Genomic DNA, 20,924 nt, shown 5'->3' with positions numbered 1-20,924 from the left:
TTAGGTTAGGTGGCTCAGGAGGCGGCGCAAGAAATAGAGAGTCCAGTGAATCAGAAAAGAAAGGAAAGGAAAAGGTTTATTTCTGCGTCCCCGGGAGACCCACGTACCCCAAAGACAGGGCACGTGGATTCACGCCAACAGGGAGGGGGGCGCTTTTTTTATACTGCGGTTGGGTGAGGGGCGGGGACATGAGCTGAGGTATTCAGTTGAGGAAGTTTCAGCTGCAGGGGGGTTAGCCAGGTATTCAGGAATGAGTCAGTATCTGTGTGGGGGTCGGTGTTGATTCAGGGAGAAGCCAGTATCTGTGTCTGGCATGCTGATCTGTTAGACATGCCAGGGGGAGTCCATTGTCTCATCACATGTCTGCAAGTATCCTATTCTGGGCTCTCTCTGACCTAACAGGTACCAGCCCACATCCAGGATCACCAGTTCTCTGACTCCATCTCCTAAATCTCTCTTAAATCTGTTCCTCTCTCCTCATCAACTGGATCTTGGCTACCACCTTCTCAGACAATTGCAATAGCTTCCTGACTACTTTCCCTGCTCCATCCATTCCTCAGTTTGATGCCAGAGGGAGCCTTTAAAAGTATACTTAGAACTCTTCAAAGGTGTCTCATTGCCTTTGGAGTCAAGTCTTAAATCTTTCAACAGCCTTCTTGCACCTCTGAACCTTCATACACACCCTTGGTCAACACAACCCCCTGTCCACCTCGTCTACCTAGCGACTAGCACACATTCATGTATCAGCTTAAAGATCACTTCTTCAGTGAGGATGTCCCTAGTCTAACACTGGGTTAGATCTCTTTGACACACTCTCTTGTTCCACCCATCTCTTTTACCTTCATAGCCTGCAACACTCTGCACGTGTCAATTTATTATAATATTCATTGAGTGCTTAATTATTTAATGTTTGTCTTTTCCACTAGAGGACAAGTTCTTGGAGGGCAGAGACATTTTCTGCACCATTGCTGTAACTTAAGCACTTTAAAATAAGCACAGGGCTTGGCACATAATAGATGCTCAATAAATATCTGTTGACTGAATCTTGGGAAAGTAAAGATATAGAAGACACAGAGAGGCACTAAAAACTTTGGACCAAGAACAGATAGTCTATATAATACCTAGTTTGTTATAACTCTTTCTGAAGTACTTCTTCAAAAAACGTGCAACCCCCCAAACACATACCATATAAACCATTCCACAAAACATGTTAATAGAAAATATATTTCCATAGGCTGAAAGGACTGACTAATAATTGTATGACTAGAAGCTGGAAGACTCCATGAATAAGGCACGTCACAATCACAGAGGAGGGAAAAGATATATCCATGTGGTATGCTGAGCCCCTCCATAGGGACTCAATGGCACTGATTCACTCAACACCCCTGGACAAACTGGGTCTGTATATATTTTATGCATATATTGAGAGTCCACAGCCAGTGTTGGAGGATGGTTGTCGACTCTGAAATTTTGCCCAGAACCCTGGCAGGCTAGCTACCACTAAAAAGGGTCTCTGCCTTCCCATTGCCATTGATACACTGCCAATGTTAGAGGCCTGGAAGATGGGTATAGCCGTTATTCTCAGCTCAGGTCATAGTCTCTTCTGGTCTAACCTTTTCTCTGCCTCAACTCCAGGATGCCCTGTCCAGCCCTGCCCTGGCTTCTGAGGCCCCTAATGGGATCATTTGATCCATTTTCCCTCACCAAGCTGTGATCTCCTTGACAGTGTCCTTGGTGGGAGGTTATCAGATTTCTCAAACACTACCAGGGGTGAGAGGTAGCCATCCTGCTGGGAACCAATTCCAGCATGTCATAATTTCAAGAGTTTCATCAAAAGGTTGATGAAACTTGGGAACTCAACAGGGTTGAGTCACACATGTAGTCACCTGTTGGGAATGGCTAAAGGCATTTCCCCAAACCTGAATAGGAAACTGATTGTGGCTGCCAGACAGCTAAAAGGCATCTTAATTTACATGTTATTGCCTCCTACTGGGCAAACACCTGAACAGCCATAGGCTATTCCCCCATTCTGACAATGGACTCTGTACCCTTTGAAACCTTACCCTTTGAAGTGTATTATCTCCTCCTTGCCTTAGGACAAATTGTGTTAATAAAAGCAAGGGTCCTAGACAAGGAGGAAGTCTTCAGTTCCTTTAGCTGAAGGTCCTCTGACCCCCAATGCCTTTCAAAATTATAACTTGTCTCTGGTCTCTTTAATAGTCTCTGGATTCCTATGTCATCTACGCGCAGCCTTTTCCAGATTCCTGAACCCTCTTGATGCTGGGACATGAACCCTGGCACCATCCAGTGTGTGAATATCTCACTGAGAAACATTTTCCTTATATTAAACTAAGAAGCCTTTTCTATTTAGATGTAGAACACTCGTAGGACGAGATGTAGGACACTCGTTCTCAAAAGCATACACTTATGTTCAGATAAAGATCACACCTTTTCAAAAATATTTTCCCAGAGCGATCTACTGATCTAAACTGACCTGGATGTAAAAAGTATTTCCCAGTAAATAGCCAAGCAGTCACGCACCACAGACAATGCAAATTGTACAGGGATTTTTAAAAAAAATCATAGTTCAAAGGAATGGGAGAAATCTTGTGCATGGGGAGAGGAAGAGAGAGTTTTAAGAACATATATCTTAGAAAAGCAGTGTTTTAGTTATATTTCTTTACAGGCACATTTCTAATATCCTATGAAAACACTGAAAAGCAATTGGAGATGGATTTACCTACATGTGATCCTCCCCAACCTCTTCTCCTCTCTGAAAGGGCGAGGGCTACGCCCTCCATCTTGCCCCAGGGTAAGTGCTCCCTCCATCTTACCTTGGCCATGTGCTTGGCAAGGAGCTTCTTCCCGGAAGTCTAAGCCTCTGCTAGCCACACCCAGGAACAAGACACCGACTTGTGCCTGGCCAATCAGCAAGGCCCACAGCCCTTTCTCCTCCCCTTACTCCAACCCCCTATAAAACCCCTCTCTACACAGGGTTCTCTCTCTCTCTGCTTCCTGCTGCTGTGTCGGCGAGGTGGGGGAGCCGAGCTAGCTCGAATAAAGACTCTTTATGCTTTTGCATCGGACCTGGCTGGCTCCCTGATGTGGTTTCTTGGGGATCCTGAAATCTGGGCATAACACTCTCCATCCTCCCAGAGGGCTGTTAGACATTGGCCCGCCCAGAGAAGCCTTTCCAATAGAGTCCGTGCTTTCCTACTGTCTATGCATTACCTGATGAGTTTTTCAAAAGCTTCCTTTTCTTTCCGCAAAGCAGTGAGATAGCGTTGTTCTTCGGTCGAACCTCCGTATATGAGAAAGTAAACCCTGCAAGTGAGGACAGAACTCTTTTAGATTGCAAAGACGTAACTTGTAATCCCTGAAAGGAAGAGCATAGTATTTGAAATCAGCAACCTGAAGTGCTCAAATAGTAAATATTGGACTAAGGATACAAGTTCCATTAATCATACTGAAATTCAGCTGCCTGAACCCCACCTGTTAAAGGTCTCACTGCCACATGGGTCTTTTTCTTTTGCCAAAGGAAGAACAGAGTTTAGGTAAACAGTGAAATAGAACGGGAGGGATAGAATAATTCTTTCCTTATAACTACAAACAAACCAGAAAACACAAAATTTCAGTGGCTTCTCTATTTTCAATGTTTCTTTGCCTCTTTGCCAAACAAGCATTTAAGAAGTTGGACAGTCGTCGTAAAAAGCAGCTTATGAAAGTGCATGTTAGTGAGAAATAAACAAATGAAATCTATATGAACTTTATCTTCACAAGCAATTTCTCAGTTCTTTCTTCATGTCTTAACAGCGCTGAGTCATCGCACATTTTACTTAAGCACACAGACACTGAAGACATATGGATTACAACAGGCTCCTCAAGGAATAACTTGATATATGCTTTTCTTTTAGAAAAGGTCTGCTTTTCTACCTTGCTTATTGCTATGAAGATGAATTAAGCACCGTTTCTGTCCCTTTCCTGCACCTTCTATCAGAGATATTTCCCTTTTGCAGCCCTCGATTTTTCTTTTAGACTTCACCTTCCTAGATTCTTTGAAGTGTGAACAGGGAAGAGACCATTGGACAATGAGTCCAGAGACCTTGGCTCTTCCATGAATGTGCCACATGGCTGAGGGAAGTCATTCACCATTTGTGGGCTTCCATTTCCCTCTGACACAGTGAGCAGCTGAATTCCCAGGTTCCTTCTGATTCTGACATTTTTGTTTGCAAATATCACACTATTTTATTCTCAGGCAACAAAGAACAGACAAGCTATCTACAAAGTTGATCAATAGCAAAGTATGAAAAATTTACCAGCCTATAATTATTTTACCAGCTTCATCTAATCTCTTCATTCTGCATTATTTCTGACCCACTTCCTCCATTCATCTCTACTCTGAAAGGCTGCATTCGTTAAACTGCTAGAAAAAAATTTCTTTGGCTCTGTTTTGTGGTTCAGACTGTGTTCAGGATATTAATTTTGTTGTTTATTTCCCCTCAGATAACTGGAGAGCCAGAACACTATATTCTTTGGGAGGCATCATTTTCTCATCTGATATTTCTGTAGATTGTTCACCTGATTATTTCTTGAAACTCAAGAAAACTCGGCACAATAATTCCTCAAATACTTTAGTTTTATGTGAATGTAACTCAGAGTCACTTCTTACAATTTATAAGAAAGACATTTTAGAAGATTGAAATTATTTAGCTGAGTCATAATGACATTAATTTTGGGGAGAAGTCAGGATATAAATTTCCTAGACTTGTTTAGATAGAGCACCCCATAAGGTACAAACCAGTGCATAAAGAATATGGAACATAACAACAGAGCAGCAAGTAATGAGACCACGAGCAGTCCTCTGGACTCACTGTTATGCTACATTGGATATCCTTCCTATGCACACTCCCAGATTCATCAGAGAGCAAAATAAGGTTTCACAAATGGAACCAACACATAACAGAACGTGAAAGATAAGAAAACCCACATGCAACAGGGATAGTTTCGGTGCTAAATCCTAAAGAACTGTGAATGTGAAGCCTTCAAGATGCAGTTCACACTCCACACTCTTTATAACTTGCCTGAGCGGTTTCCCGGGCCTACTTGCCCTGTAAATTTCGAGCTGACGCACGAATGTTAGCTCTGCGTCATACAGAACCACGTATCTTGGCTCTACTTCGTGAAGTACCCTCGTCAGGGCATAGGGGTCGCTACAACCCAGAAGTGGGTGGATGATGATGAGGGGGTCTTTCAGAATTCCATAAGCGGCATCCGATGACAAGTTTAAATCAAACTCCTCCTGCTTGATTTCTTCTAAGCAGCTCTCTGGGCTGCTGCATAAGTCTCTAGGGTATCCTTCTTTGCTATCCCCTTCCTCTTCAAGTTCTTCAGGTTTCTCCATCATCTGAGTTAACGTTAACTTCTGTTTTTTCTTTTTGAGAGCCCGTTCTTTGGTAGGAGCTCTTTCTTTGTTTTGGGGGTCTTTGGGTCTTTTGTTAGATTTCACAGTTCTCTTTGCACCATCCTCCTTTCTGAAAGCCACCCACACTTCTTCAGCTTTGCTCTCCTTCTCAAAGGCTTTCCTGTAGAGTCTCAGCAAGAAGGCCTCGGCTCCCATGGTGATATACTCTCTTAGCTGGGAACACGTTCGATCATCACTTGCACAAATAAGTACTTGACCTAAAATTAGAAAACAATATTATGTCACTATTCCCTATGGGCCCCCTCACCCCTTTCCTCACAGGGAAGACATATTTTATCTCTTGGTGCTAAAGACAGGACATTTATAATTTGTTTAAAAAGGGTCTTAGATGCAGGATCATGTAAAACTTTAAGTTGAAGCCAGAAATATTTAATCTTATGAAAGATTAATGTATAATGGAGGCTTTTAAAAATCTCTTATTAATTAATAATTCCCAGAGAATCTTATACACCAAAATAAATTCCAAGTGGATTACAGAGTCAAATGTTAAATATTAAATTATTTAAAAAAAAAAAGGTGACTCTTTTTCATCTGTCTGGCTACAGATGATTTTCTAGGCTTAAAAGCAACAGAAAAAATCTCAGGAAGATCGATATCTATAAGTTAAGACTGACTCTATAAGAATAAAACACTGTGCATTAAAAAACAAAAGACAAAAGAAGAACGTTATGCAACAATGATAAATGTTAGTATCTTTACTGTGTAAAAGATGATATAAACTAAGGACATAGCCTAAGTTGGCAAAGAAAACTAAGACAAAAGAGGAAATGCATTTGAGAAAATACTGAACCTATCAAACATCAAAACGTAAAACAAGATAACATTTTTCTCCAATCAAATTGATAAATTATACCTACATTAGAGGCCCGGTACAGGACATTCGTGCACTGGGGGGAAGGGGGGTTGCGCCTCCCTCAACCCAACCTGTGCCAGTCCGGGACCCCCAAGGGGTCCTTAGCGATGCCATGGAGGTGGGAGAGGTTCCTGCCACTGCCTCTGCATTCACCAGCCTTAAGCCCGCTGGCGAGCCTGGCTTCTGGCTGAGCGACGCTTCCTCTGTGGGAGCACACTGACCACCAGGGGACAACTCCTGCATTGAGCGACGCTCCCCCTGGTGGTCAGTGTGTGTCATAGTGACCGGTCGTTCCGCTGTTCGGTCGATTTGCGTATTAGCTTTTTATTATATAGGACGTGCAGAGCACACTGACCACCAGGGGACAACTCCTGCATTGAGGGACGCTCCCCCTGGTGGTCAGTGTGTGTCATAGTGACCGGTCGTTCCGCTGTTCGTTCGATTTGCATATTAGCCTTTTATTATATAGGACGTGCACATATACACACAAATAGATAGACTCTCTAGTCATTGTTACCTAAGTGAAAAAGAAATAAACTCTTATACTGCTAGAAGAAATGAAAGTTGATAAAAACTTTTTGTAAATCAATGTGGTAATATGTTTCAATAACTTTAAAAATATTAGTATCATTTGACTTATCAATTCTATATCCAGAAATTTCATCTACATATGACTTTATCAATGTGAAATAGAAGATACAGGAAAAGAAGGCTAGAAGGAATTGTGCCAAAGTTAATAACATTGTTAATAAATGCCAATGTTAATAACATGGCTGCCAGACACAATTTTTTGCCTTCTCTTTTTTCTGTATATTTTTTATTTTTCTAGTTGAGCATGTGTGACTTTGGTCTGGGATAATATCACCAACACATTTACTAATAAAAGGATTGTATGCTTGCCTTTATTGCTTTGCAGGATTTCAAAGACTCAATTAGTTTAAAAATCTAGTTTTCTTTTATTTTGTTTGGTTTTATTTTTTTAATTTAGGTCAGGCTTAGTCTATGTTAATCTAGTATACTCATGTTTGAAGAAAGCAGCCCTAAAAGTTGGAATTTTTGTAAGGCTAAGTCAATGTCACTCTATAGTTTAGGCTTCCCTGAGAAGAGGAGGTACTTGCTGAGAAAATAAAACATAAGACCCTTTAGCTTGCTCCTTGGGGATTCCAGATTTCAAGCCTGGTAAATATATATGTGGAGATTAGCTGTGTCTTTAAATAGAATTCCTGGGAACCCAACCAGTAAAAGAACCTGCTTGCATGAATACATAGTGATTTAACCTGGAGAAAGTCGTACAGATAGGGGACTGCTGCTACATTTCTGTGTTCATTTGGCAGTTATTCTCCTACATTTTATAAACAAAGTAGTAAGCTATTTTTAAAGAGCTAATAAAAAAGACTCATTGGCTTGATTTTGAAAGCAGATGTCAGCATCTTCCTTTCCCTACCTGGACCACCAAGGGCTTCACTCTCCGAATTTTCTGCTTCAATTTCTTTCAGTACTTCAGTCAGTGCTTCCCACTTTGGGTTGCTTTCCAGGACCAGTTCCTTTTTTGTTTCTGCATAGAAATAAAAGATAATCTCATTCTATGTGATAATTTTTACCCACGAAGTATTCTGAAGATTTTCAAATCAATAGATAACACAAGCATCACTCCAGAAGCCCATTCCTTTGGGCTTCCTCCATAATGCCAGGGAGAATCTGTTTCCTTGAAAGAAGTCTCCTTGTGGTTTAAATCAAAGGCACTTCAGACCAACATTAATACAAATTTCATAATGCCTTGATAGAAAGTGATAGTCAAGGTCACTAATAAGAGATAAGTCTGTGTTAGCTGTCAATTGTGATGCTATATATGATCTGCTATACAAAACAATCAGTAGAAAGGAACAGTGTTCACTGTTTCTAAAATCCCCATGATTTTCACAATCCTGAACATAAAATAGAATTAGACACAGTCAAATTTTTATTTCACAACACTAATATGTTTAAGTTTTAAAAGAGATCTTTGAACCAGAAAGTAAGCAGTAACCTTATCCCATGCCTTAAGAAACCAATGATTTTTCTGCACACCCCCTACTGGGGATGTGCCTGCAACCAAGGTACATGCCCTTGACTGGAATCGAACCCTGGACCCCTCAGTCCACAGGCCGACGCTCTATCCACTAGGCCAAACCGGTCAGGGCCAGAAACTTTTTAGTTTGGTGTAGGTTGAGAGTATCATGTCAGTAAAATAAGTCAGATGGAAAAGGACAAGAATCATATGATTTCACTCACACGTGGGATATAAAACAGAAAACAACAAATGAACAAACAAAATAAACAAACTTATAGACACCGACAACAGTATGGTGGTTATCAGAGGGGCAAGAGGTCAAATATATGGTGATGAAAGGAGACTACACAATGCAGTATACAGATTATGTATTATGGAATTGTACACCTGAAACTTATATATTATTAACCAATATTACCCCAATAAATTTAATTTTAAAAACTTAATGATATTAATTATATTGGAATAAAATATATATTTGCCTCATTCTAGTACATTTATGTTTTCTAAAAACTAAAGGGATGTTAAAATGTTCCACTAAGACTTTAAGTGCCCCAACTAGTAATTACTCTGAGGTTAAAATAAAAATCTATACTTCTTTTGCAGCAGTAAGAATACACTCTATTGATACTTGGCATTTGTTACTTGGAACTCCTGGATTATGGATTCTAAGGATTTGCCATGGTGAATACGTTTTTCTTTTGTTTGTTTTTTGCCGTGGTGAATACTTTTAACGTACATTACATATGTTACATATAACCTACACTTAACAGACAGGTACACATTTTCACATGGCCAAAAAAGATTTAAAATTTCAGTGTAACTTGATAAGCAATTCCACACCAAATACTGAAATAAAAGACACATTTAAAGACTTAAGCCTACAAGATACCTTGCTCTTCTTTAATCTCCACTTTTTCGGACATTTTGCCTTTTTTACTCATTTTGGCATCTGGAACACGATAAACCCTTGCTCGAGCATTTACAAACATCGAGGTACTGGAGTCAAGAAACAGCCAACCTAATATAAAGAATTAAAAAAAAAAACACCTTCAAATTTTAAAGAATCTCTCACGGTTCCATGATCTATATATACACCTGGCTGCCATCTTGTTCTTCTCTGAACCTGTGGCCTCTATCACGGTTTGGTTAGACCAGTGGTTTTCAAAGTGTGGCCTATAGGCTCTTGGGGGACCCCAACATATTTTCACGGGGTCTATCTTCATAATAATACAACTTTTCTCATAATAATACTAACTCATTATTTGACTTTTTCCCCCTGCATTGACATTTCCTATGACGGTGCAAAAGCGTTAGTACGTAACACTGCTGGTGCCTAAGCACCATCAAGGCAGTGGAACCAAAGTGTACTAACCATCAGTGTATTCTTCATTTCGATGCATTTGCCGTTTATCACTCAAGAATGTCTCTGATGAAGCAGTAAAAATTATGAATCCTATTAAGTCTTGGCCTCAGGGGCCCATGGACCATACTTTGAAAATCACCGGCCTAGGCCACAAGAGTGAGGGAAGGATGTCACTGATAGCAAAGCAAGACAGTGCCCAGTCATATGTGCATGCTATGTTTCCTTACAAATATCTCATCTTTGGTCTTCAGCACTCTAGCTGATGAAACCCCATACTGCCTAACTGTTTCTGCAGGGAAAATGAATTTTAAATTCTTAACAACTAACTTTCCAGAATGCAAGCTATTTCTAGGTTGGGAACTGCTTGTATTATACACATTTTTTTTCTAGAAATAAAATTGCCCAGAATGGATATGAATATTTATTACTATAGAGAACAGAAGTTAAGTAGGAGGTAACATTAGCTATCAATAAAACCTATATCCTTGCGCTAGGAATGTAAAATGTAATTTGAAGCCTTAGTATATCATGTAGCTGAATATAGCACTCCCCACACCTGACTCCTCAACAAAACCCAGAACTATATTCAAATCAGCTCCGAGGAGAATATTAGTATTTTTATCTCCCACCTGAATTTTGACCAAAAGCCTTCTCTGTTGCTCTCAGAGATTCCAGAAGATTAAGAAATGTGATGCAATCATACTGAGAGAGATATTGCAGTAAAGTTCGTAGTATCTTCAAATCCTGAACCAAGGATTTAGTCTTGGCTCCAAGCTGGTGCCACAAAGGATCCAGATAATGGCGGATTGTCTAAAACAAGAATAAGATTTAGTATTGCTAGAATATGTTCCATATAGCTATTATTAATACAGATTATACTTTCAAAAATATCATCCCCTATATACCTAAAAAATGGTTAAAATGATTTGTTATGTATATTTTATCACAATAAAAATATCCAAAATATTATCTTCCGAGGAAGTAGATAGAAATTTCAGTTCATAAGATTCTAAAAATAATGTTTAATTTTTCAAATACAATGCAGAGCACCTCATTAGTAGAATCTTTATAATCAGATAGAGTCAATTCATAATTGTCCATATGTACAGTTTTAGTCAGAAGAGAAAAGGCCTGATAAACATCAGATAATCAATGATTTATTTTTAGGAAGAGTCAAAGCATGTAGCTCAGACATTCAATTTCTGCCAAGTTCAGCTGTGACCTTATCCTGGATTGATAAGTTGTGGGGTCCAGTTGAACAATGGAGCAGAGGGCATAAACCAGGGAAACTACATGGCATTAAATTAAATAACTGTACCTTAATTTGTTGGTGCAAAAGATTTTAGCTTTTTTTATTTTTTTAGTGTGATTCATGGATGAGAAAATATTGTTAAATTACTAACTGATTAAACTGTTAAATTGACTAAATTGCTAAATTAACAAACTACTTTCATTTTTTTTTTTATGTGTCGATTTTGTATTTTATTAATTTTTTACAGAGAGGAAGGGAGAGGGAGAGGGATAGAGAGTTAGAAACATCGATGAGAGAGAAACATCGATCAAGTGCCTCCTGCACACTCCCTACTGGGGATGTGCCTGCAACCAAGGTACATGCCCTTGACCGGAATCGAACCTGGGACCCTTGAGTCCGAAGGCTGATGCTCTATCCACTGAGTCAAACCGGTTAGGGCGGATTTTTTAAAATATATTTTTATTGATTTCGAGAAGAAGGGAGAGGGAGAGAGAGATAGAAACATCAATGATGAGAGAGAATCATTGATTGGCTGCCTCCTGCTCACCCCACACTGGGGATCGAGCCCACAATCCGGGTGTATGCCCTAACCAGGAATCGAACCATGACCTTCTGGTTCATAGGTAAATGCTCAATCACTTAGCCACACCAGCCGGGCTTGATTGCTTTTTAAGATAATAAAAAGTTGCCTAAAACACACAACAACTTTATGTACTGTAAATACAGTGCAGATATCTACATATCCACAACTATACACATGAACATTTCCTTCATAAACTGACTCTGTAACTAAAAAGGATAATACTGGTAGCATCACATGGAAGCAGTATCACTACATGGCATCTTATCTAACAAATTTATTGTCCAAACTAGGATTCTTGTAAAAATGAGATGATACTATTAATAATTATTCCATAATAACCGGCAGATTCTGGAACTGTTCTAGACAAACTGGGACATGTAATGCCTGTCTCTTTTGTAAGATCATCTATAAAAGTTAAATTTTCTAACAAGATGCATGTTATAGCTATATTTAGTTTGGTTACTAAAAGAATACCTAAAACAATACTTTGACTATTACTAGCCAGGGGATGTTAAACAGAAATTTAGTGCAAAACATATTAGACTATGTTTTGTTTTTCTAAAAGAATGTGAAGGGTTTTTAAATTATAATAAGCTTTACTCTAATAACAGAGGAAATTCATTTTATGTGTCATTACTTCACAGTAAAAGATATGATTATTTGGGGGAGGGGATCAAAGAAATGAGGATTTAAACTTTTCCTTTTTTATAACTATTCTGTATTACTTCCAGTGACAAAGAAACTGATTTAGAATTTTAAAGAAAGGAACTTAGTCTACCAAAATATGAAAGAAAAAAAAAAGGTGCCTGGAATCCTTAAAAAGTGAGCATTTATGGATCTACAATTCAGTCTCAGACATTTACCTATCTGTATTAATATTAACCTATGATGAAAAAATTAGAAAAAAAAATCCTTGAACTAAAGTCTTACCGTTTTCTCAATTCAGAATGTAACTTTAAGGCAACAAATTTCACATTTCTCACTAATGAAAACTCATCCAAATTATTCTTACTCTAAACAAGAGATTATACATTCTGAAGCAGTCTTATGTAAAACTCTTCTACCTGTAGATATCCTAATGCTGTCATTTAAGAGCAAAAAGGTTATTTATGCTCCTCTTAATTATATTTAAAATGAGATAATCACTGCAAGATCAGAATAGTGCTTATATGCCAATCCACATATTTTACTACAAATGATTACCTTCCGGTAAACCAAAGAAGCTATCTGTACTTTAAATTACCTCCAATCTAATTATAAACAACAGCAAATTCCTATGAAGAACACTGCAAATATTAAAATAACTGGCATTCTTTAAAATTATAACATAACAAACTGTGCTTAAAAAGGAAAGAAATAGAGTACCTTGTCAAAGGGCTTTCCAATGGCATTTTCTAAAGACAAATCTTCGACTTCCAGCGACGGGTTATGGCATTTTAGTTCCTTTAGACATGCATTTAAAATGTCCAGGATAGCAGTCTGAATGGCAAGCATGGCAGGCGTCATAGAAACATGAATTTCTACGACTTCAGGTTTGTGCTGCTCTAAAAACGAGTTTACTGCGACATGGAACCTAAAGAGACAAATATTTTTCAAATATTTTCTAGAGTTTCAACAGCTATGTATTTCTGGTCTCGGTTTAATTTTCTAATTTTTTTTAATGCAATTAAGAGACAAACAATATAGAAAGCAAAATCACAATGTTTTCAGGAATACTTTTAACCTCCATGAATGGAAATTATTCAAATAAAGCAGAGGTCAGTAAACTATGGTCTGGGATAAATCCTGGCCCTATTTTTTAAAAATATGTTTTCATTGATTTTTAGAGAGAGGAAGGAAGATGGAGAGAGAAACATTAATATGAGAGAGAAACATTGATTGGTTGCCTCCTGTATGCACTGCGACTGGAAACCAAACCCAAAACCTGGGCATGTGCCCTGACCAGGAATCAAACTGGCGACCTTTTGGTGCACTGGATGATGCTCAACCAACTCAGCCACAGCGGCCAGGGCTGGGCCTATTTTTATAAATAGTCTTACTGAGACATAGCCATGCCCACAGTTGATGTATTGCCTATGGCTACTTTCATGCTAGGACAGCAGAGTTGAAGAACTAACAGACCTCATTGCCGGAAGCCGGTCCATCCTTGCTGCTTGACACAGTCACTGCAGGGAAGAAACATCTGCACAGCATATGTTTCAAGGGACCTGGCATATATGGCATACTGTTCTTAATATGTTTGCTCCCCTTCTTGGCGCTATGTGTTTTAACCAAGGTCACCTCTCCGAGAAAGGTTGTTTCCCCAGGTAGGGATTTTTCCCTGAAGTTAGGGAGGGAATAAAACCCCTTAACTAAGTGCCAGGCAGGTAGTTAATCACTTTAACTACGAACAATCACGCTTAAGCTACATAATCTTTACTCCCTGGAATGGAGATAAGAAAGCCCCAACCTTTGATAGGATTAAAATCAACTGGTATAAATACAGATGTAACAAGACAATAAAACACAGAACCTGGCTGGAGATCCAGACTAGAGAACCTTGCTATGCTGATCAACTGAATGCAGCCTCTGTGTCCTTCATTCTTCGCCGACTCCGTCCACACCTTTGGGAACCCCTGGACCTGCTGGGGCTGGACCCCAACACCTCATGGCCCACAAAACGTAAATCTTTACAAACTGGCCCCTTCTGGGAAAGGTTTGTTGATACCGGAGATCCAGACTAGAGAACCTCGATATGCTGATCAACTGAATGCAGCCTCCGTCCACACCTTTGGGAACCCCTGGACCTGCTGGGGCTGGACCCTAACACCTCATGGCCCACAAAAGTTAAATCTTTACAAACTGGCCCCTTACGGGAAAGGTTTGTTGATACTCAAAATAAGGTATAATCAAGAAACAAAAAAGATAACAACTACTCTTAAATACCATAAAGTGTAACCAAAATACCTATTAGCATAGGTTGCAAAATGTTTGAAAACTGAAGCCTTCTGTTTTTCCTAGAAATTTACTGAAATTCTTCAAAATCTCTGGGCATTATTTCCCTGATGGGTTATTTTCAAAGTGGAAGCGGGAGTCTTGACCACTAAATCTGCAGTTCACCTACTGCTGCTGTGTATATGAGTCTCTAGATTGCTCTCTGGGGGCATTATTTCCCTGATGGGTTATTTTCAAAGTGGAAGTGGGAGTCTTGGCCACTAAATCTGCAGTTCACCTACTGCTGCTGTGTAGTCTCTAGATTGCTCTCTGGAAGTTTTATTAAGTGGATGAGAAAGGATAACATGGCTGCATTTGGATGGTTTTGATGGGGCTACCAGAAAAATAACTATCAAATCTCTTTCTCCTTTTAAAAGAATCACAAATGTGGTGACCATACATTATTTATATTTGGATGCACTTGTTACGAACCTGACGAGCATGTATCAAGTCCAATTACAGTAAATTTCACATTACATTAAAGTGCAAAGTTAAATGACAGCAGATTCCCTCAGAAATTGATCACATAATGCTATTTACCTTGGCCACAGATACAGCTTCCTTACGAAAAGATTCCTCATCACTCTTTCCACATGACAAAAACCAGTATCAAAGGCAACAGCGTTGTCTGTGAAAGCTTTAATAAAGCCACGTTTGTTTTTCTGGCGAAAGAGGCGCAAGATGAATGCTTCTTGACAAGACTCGATTATTCTGTGAGCTCTATACACCAAGATGCCTGAAGGGGGAAATTAAAATTTCAATTACAGAATAGACGTAGTTTTCAGGCTCAGTTTCATTCACTTATTCGTCACATTTTTCTTGAGTGCCTACTTGAGCATGGGCAAGCACTGCTGTGGCTGGGAATATAGCCTCAAAGAAAACACGTAGTCCTTATGTCACTTATATTAACAATATAAATAAGTAAAATATTCAGTCGGTTATAAGGTGGCAAGAGCTGAAGAGAAAAAAATATGTCAGAAGAGGGCGAGTATGTGTGAAGGGTGTGATTTGAAATTTTAGATAGGGTGGCCTCGCTGAGGTCATATGAGTAAAGGCAGATGAGGAGATGAGCCTTGCAGACTCTGTGGGCCAAGAGAGTTCCAGGCAGAGGAAATCATACGAGCAAAGGCCCTGGGGTAGGGCATGTCTGGCACAGTGGAAGCATTTCTGAAAGCTATGTGGGTTACTAATTCTCCTTTTATTGTGAATGAGATGTGCACTACACAAGATCGCTGCATTTTAGAAGTTTCGGCAACATCTGAATCACCTATTAAAAATAATTCAATTTTCAGAATCAGAGTATTCAGTTGAGAGGTAAATTAGTCCAGTTAAAATAAAAACTTTTAATGAGTATGTTTAATACATTTTTTTTTTTTTGGTGTGGGTGTGGTGATAACACCTCTAAATCACAAAAACACAGACAATGATACATGTTTCCTTATTTATAAAACAAGCACTGGACCAGATGATCTTTTATATATCTACACTAATAAAAGAGAAACATGGTAATTGGCGTACGACCGCTACCCTTCCCATTGGCTAATCAGCATATCCTTATGCAAATTAACTGTCAGCCAAGATGGCGGCCGGCAGCCAGGCAGCTGGAAGCGAACATGAGGCTTGCTTGCTCCAGTGACTGCAGACTCCAACGTTCCCCGCCTGACTTGCCGGCCTCTGAGTTGCAACTCTAAGCAACTATGTACTATGTTGCAAATAAGAAGCTAAACAAAACCCCAGAAACCAGCTTTCAGCCTGCCGGGATCTCAGAGCTGAAGTTATACATTGTTTGGATTATAGAACGGCAAACAAACCAGATACGAAGCCTCAGAGCTAGAGCCAGAGCTAAAGCTGGCCCAGAATAAAATAAAAAAAAGAGAAAAAAAAGGAGCGGTTGGGAGCTTCAGTCAACAACCGCCAGCCTGAAAGCAGCCCTCAGCCCCTCACCCAGACTGGCCAGGCACCCCAGTGGGGACCCCCACCCTGAAGGGTGTGTGACCAGCTGCAAACAGCCATCATCCCCTCATCCAGGCTGGCCAGGCACCCCAGTGGGGACCCCCACCCTGAAGGGGGTGTGACCAGCTGCAAACAGCCATCATCCCCTCATCCAGGCTGGCCAGGCACCCCAGTGGGGACCCCCACCCTGAAGGGGGTGTGACCAGCTGCAAACAGCCATCATCCCCTCATCCAGGCTGGCCAGGCACCCCAGTGGGGACCCCCACCCTGAAGGGGGTGTGACCAGCTGCAAACAGCCATCATCCCCTCATCCAGGCTGGCCAGGCACCCCAGTGGGGACCCCCACCCCCCTCTCCCCCCACACCGAGTGCACAAATTTTTGTGCACCGGGCCTCTAGTATATAATAAATTTGTTGTGGTATGATTAGTGATAAATTAGGGACAGACATGAGATGGTATAAGAATGCACAGACATCATTTCTGGGTCAAAAACTCAATTATTCTATGATGATTCTCAGTCTTGTAGACGTAAACCAAACCTGTTATATATACTGTTACATATATTTGCTATAAATGCACTTGCACATTTTTGCCCCAGTTGTCATCACTCCTAGTTTCTAGAAAATGACACCAATTGCAATATATGACCCCTTCTAGTAGTTCAATACATTCAATTCAGATTCTACTATTTTAGTGTTTAACTTTTGGATCAAGGTGGATGGAGCTAACATTTATTTGCCTAAGCAAGTTGTTTTTCAAATATGGTAAAAATTAATAATATTATTTAAGAATTTGTAAACAAAGGATTTTCAATCACCCCAGTACATGTACATAATTAATTTACTACTTAGAAAAGATTCTGTACCTAGTAGGTGAGTTGTTCCAAGTACTCTACTGGGCCACATTTGCTGGCCTGGATTGAAATATTGTATAAAATTGAAAATAACTTCTAAAGAAAAGGTAAACCTCAATTTAAGAAAATGCTATCCTCTAATAGGCTGTCATTTTTTTTGGAACCCAATGGAGGAAGGAGAAAAGAACCAATATCCGAGGCCCTGGGATTAGGCACTTTTATAGTTTTATTTAATTTAATCCTCACAATAATTCTATGAGGTAGGCATTATTGAGACCAGGAAAGGGAAGCAACTTAATTAAGGTCATCCAGCAAGTAATGGGAGACCAAAGATTCCAAAACTCAGTTTTTCCTACCAAGTGTCACCATCTGAGAACCCCACTTTTTAAAAAAAGAAATAAAAACAACACAAGCAGGTCATATTTCTGGGGGCAATTTTAATCCCACAAAAGCCTATTGAATTCTTTTATGCTCCCATAACATCTCGGATCTCATCTCATACTGTACTGTAAATATATTTTTACATCGGTCTCCTCCACTGAACTGCTTGAGGACAGGAACATTCATAATACATAGTAATCACAGAATGCTTACTATGGGCCATGCACAATGCTAAGAATTTTACACAGGTTATCTCATTTCACTCTGACAATAATCCTAGAAGGAAGGTGGTATTACTGTCTCCAATTTACAGATGAGTTAACTGGGGTCATACAGAAATTAACTTTTAATTAGAAACTACCTACACGCTCTACTTTGGACATTTATTGGACTCAGATTGCTTAGGCAGGTTGAACTATTATTGAAAGAGCAATACTGACATCTAGTGGTAGTTTCAAGATTTTTTTCATTTTATCAACTTAATAAAGACAAAACAACTTATAGGAAAGGAGCAAACAGTAAAAACTTTATGATCTATCAAGATTTCTGGTTATAAAATGCCAATATACTTTTTTGATATTATTTATTAAGTTTTTGTTACATACCAGGCACTAATACTAAGCAATTAAGAAATGAGAAAACTGGGACTCATGAAAAAAATTAATGAAAAATTAAGTAACTTGCTTGTAAGCAGTGGCATTACCAAAGTCAGGTGATTCTGACTGCATGGTCTGTGCCACAGCTTATAACAATCAGCTCACCATGAACCATAAAAAGAATTCATTCATATGTTTATTCACTAAATATGTTTTGAGGGTCTCCTAGGTTCAGAGCAATATGATAGACAAAGTGGAAAGTACAGTTATGAATTTCCTAAGTCTCTCTGCCCTCCAAAAGTTCACCACAGATCACAGTACACCCATGCATCATTCACCCAACAAATATGTGTTTAGTACCTACTGTGTCCTAGTTACTTGTAGCCTAGGATGAGCAAGTTGTTCCTTGTGCCTACAAAGCTTGTTCTCTCATGAGCCAGACAGACAAATAAATAAGCAAATATTATATGGTGTTCTGAGTGCTATGAGAAGCACAGGATAACCTGAGGTCACAGAGGTAGAGCCTCTAAATTAGTTTTGGGGAAATCAGAAAGGGTTTCTAAAAAAACAAGTAATAATAGTAATAATTCCTTTTCTATATTAATTCTAGCTTAGAAACCATTCTTTTCAAAATAATTAAGCAACTATTTGGTCTAACTCACATCATGGGAAAAATACTCTTTAAAGAGGAAAACCAAATATTTTAGGAAATATACAAAGAATATTTACAAACATTTCAAGTCTGATTAGGTTCTAAAAGCAAATGCCATCCAATTACCACGCTACTTACTGAATACCAGCTTAGAAAACAAGGAAAAGTCAATCTTACATTTATTTGTTTACTTATTCAGGCCACAAATATTTATTGAGCATCTATCGTGTGTCAGATATTGTGCTAATGGCTAAAAGGACAATGTTGAGAAAATACATACAATGCTACTCACAGGAAGGTTCTAGCTTAGAGTAGTTTAGCAGAGGGGACAGACACACACACCAAAAAGGCAAATTTACATATGATAAAATTTCAAATGCTTACCAGTAATTAAATCTGAAGGTATTCTATCAGTCAAAAAATCAACCACGAGAATTCGACTTGTTGCAAATATCACACCTCCTTGTGTGTAAACCTCATAGCGACCATTGCTTGCGATTTCATTTGTTACCCGGCGCGGGAGGTGTTCCACTCCTTCTATCTTCAGCTGATTGATGAAATACTCCTAAACCAAATGAAACTGAATTAGTGGGCTGTTTAATACAAGGGGCAGCTTTGATGTGGTGGCAGGGATTTGTATTTAAAATGATACGCTGCTTTCCTCGGCGGTAACGAACTTAATAATGCATTTACTACAAACCAAGTTACTACTTTATGTTGATCAACCAGTCAGTCTGCACTTAACTAGGCTGTTCTGGTTTTTGTTTTGTTTTGAGGCTTACACTAGCCGTGGTCGGCAAACCTCGGCTCCCGAGCCACATGCGGCTCTTTGGCCCCTTGAGTGTGGCTCTTCCTAAGCCTTAGGAGTACCCTAATTAAGTTAATAACAATGTACCTACCTATATAGTTTAAGTTGAAAAAATTTGGCTCTCAAAAGAAATTTCAATCGTTGTACTGTTGATATTTGGCTCTGTTGACTAATGAGTTTGCTGACCACTGCTCGGACTAAGGAACCATTGCACTTGTTATTAGCATTTTAATAACAATTAAAAAAATGGCTTTCAAACTCTGAGTTAAAAGACTTCGGCTACCAAGAAAAAAATACTTCCCACCAAAGCCAGGTTTGCACGAGTGAGAAGGTCCTTTTCCCAGGCAATGTTTAGATTATTAGTTCTGTCAAGATCTGCCCTGGAGGGAATTTCATCATGTCCATGGGGCCCTGGGCCCTCACACCTTCAGTTCAATGCTGCCTTTACTGGGGCCTTGCGGGGTGGTGGTGAAGTTGGGGGGTTGCTGTGTGGTGCTAAGGCCTCTGTCCAGCACAGGGGATCCCTAGGTGGATGGAGACTGTGGTCACTCTTCGCAGCTGACACGTTCCTCCTGCCACCTGCTCATCAGCCTTGTCAGACCAGGCTGTCACCTCTCAACACCCCCAGCCCAGGTGGACGCCCTCCTCAGCCCCAGGTCCCCTTCCCCAATATCCTCGGCTTCCAGCTCCCTCCCCTCTGACCCCACGCCCTCCTCCCACAGCTCTGGGGAACCTCTTAGTCCCTCCTCTTCCCTACAAGGCTCTCCCAGCCTCAGCATCTTCACGTCCCCCCAATATCCTCAGATATTCCTCCATCCCCATTCCCTCCCCTTTCCCCAATCCTACTCCTTGGACCCCAGCAAGCCCTTTTGCATAGCCAACTATGGGATTCCATCACTATCCCTACCCTCCTACAGACCTCCCCTACTCCTCCCAGAGCCCCTCCATCCCTCTCACTGTCCTTGGTCAGGGACCTGCATCCCCCGCGGGGCCCCCGCATCCGAGTCAGAGACCTGCATCTGCCTCAGGGCCCCTCATTCAATGCCTCCCCCATCCCCGCGTCGGGGGGCCTGCACCTCCCTCAGAGGCCTCGCATCCGCGCCCGGGCCTGCTTCCGCTCGG

The 20,924-nt window shown here is 40.1% G+C and overlaps 1 protein-coding gene across 1 annotated transcript in view; it reads right to left on the bottom strand.

Annotated features, from left to right (window-relative positions):
- The window catches only part of ERCC4 (excision repair cross-complementation group 4), a 31,132-nt gene that overhangs the window by 9,848 nt on the left and 360 nt on the right, over positions 1 to 20,924 (bottom strand). The window contains 8 exon segments of the mRNA XM_005871971.2: positions 3,232 to 3,324; positions 5,082 to 5,679; positions 7,780 to 7,890; positions 9,278 to 9,406; positions 10,381 to 10,561; positions 12,952 to 13,159; positions 15,100 to 15,295; positions 19,379 to 19,603. Coding sequence (XP_005872033.1) covers positions 3,232 to 3,324; positions 5,082 to 5,679; positions 7,780 to 7,890; positions 9,278 to 9,406; positions 10,381 to 10,561; positions 12,952 to 13,159; positions 15,100 to 15,295; positions 19,379 to 19,603 — 1,741 coding nt within the window.

This window comes from Myotis brandtii, unplaced genomic scaffold (genome assembly GCF_000412655.1).
Source record: "Myotis brandtii unplaced genomic scaffold, ASM41265v1 scaffold363, whole genome shotgun sequence".
Lineage (NCBI taxonomy): Eukaryota > Metazoa > Chordata > Mammalia > Chiroptera > Vespertilionidae > Myotis > Myotis brandtii.
The sequence above is the reverse complement of the archived record's forward strand: the minus strand, read 5'-3'. Positions and strand labels throughout refer to the sequence as shown.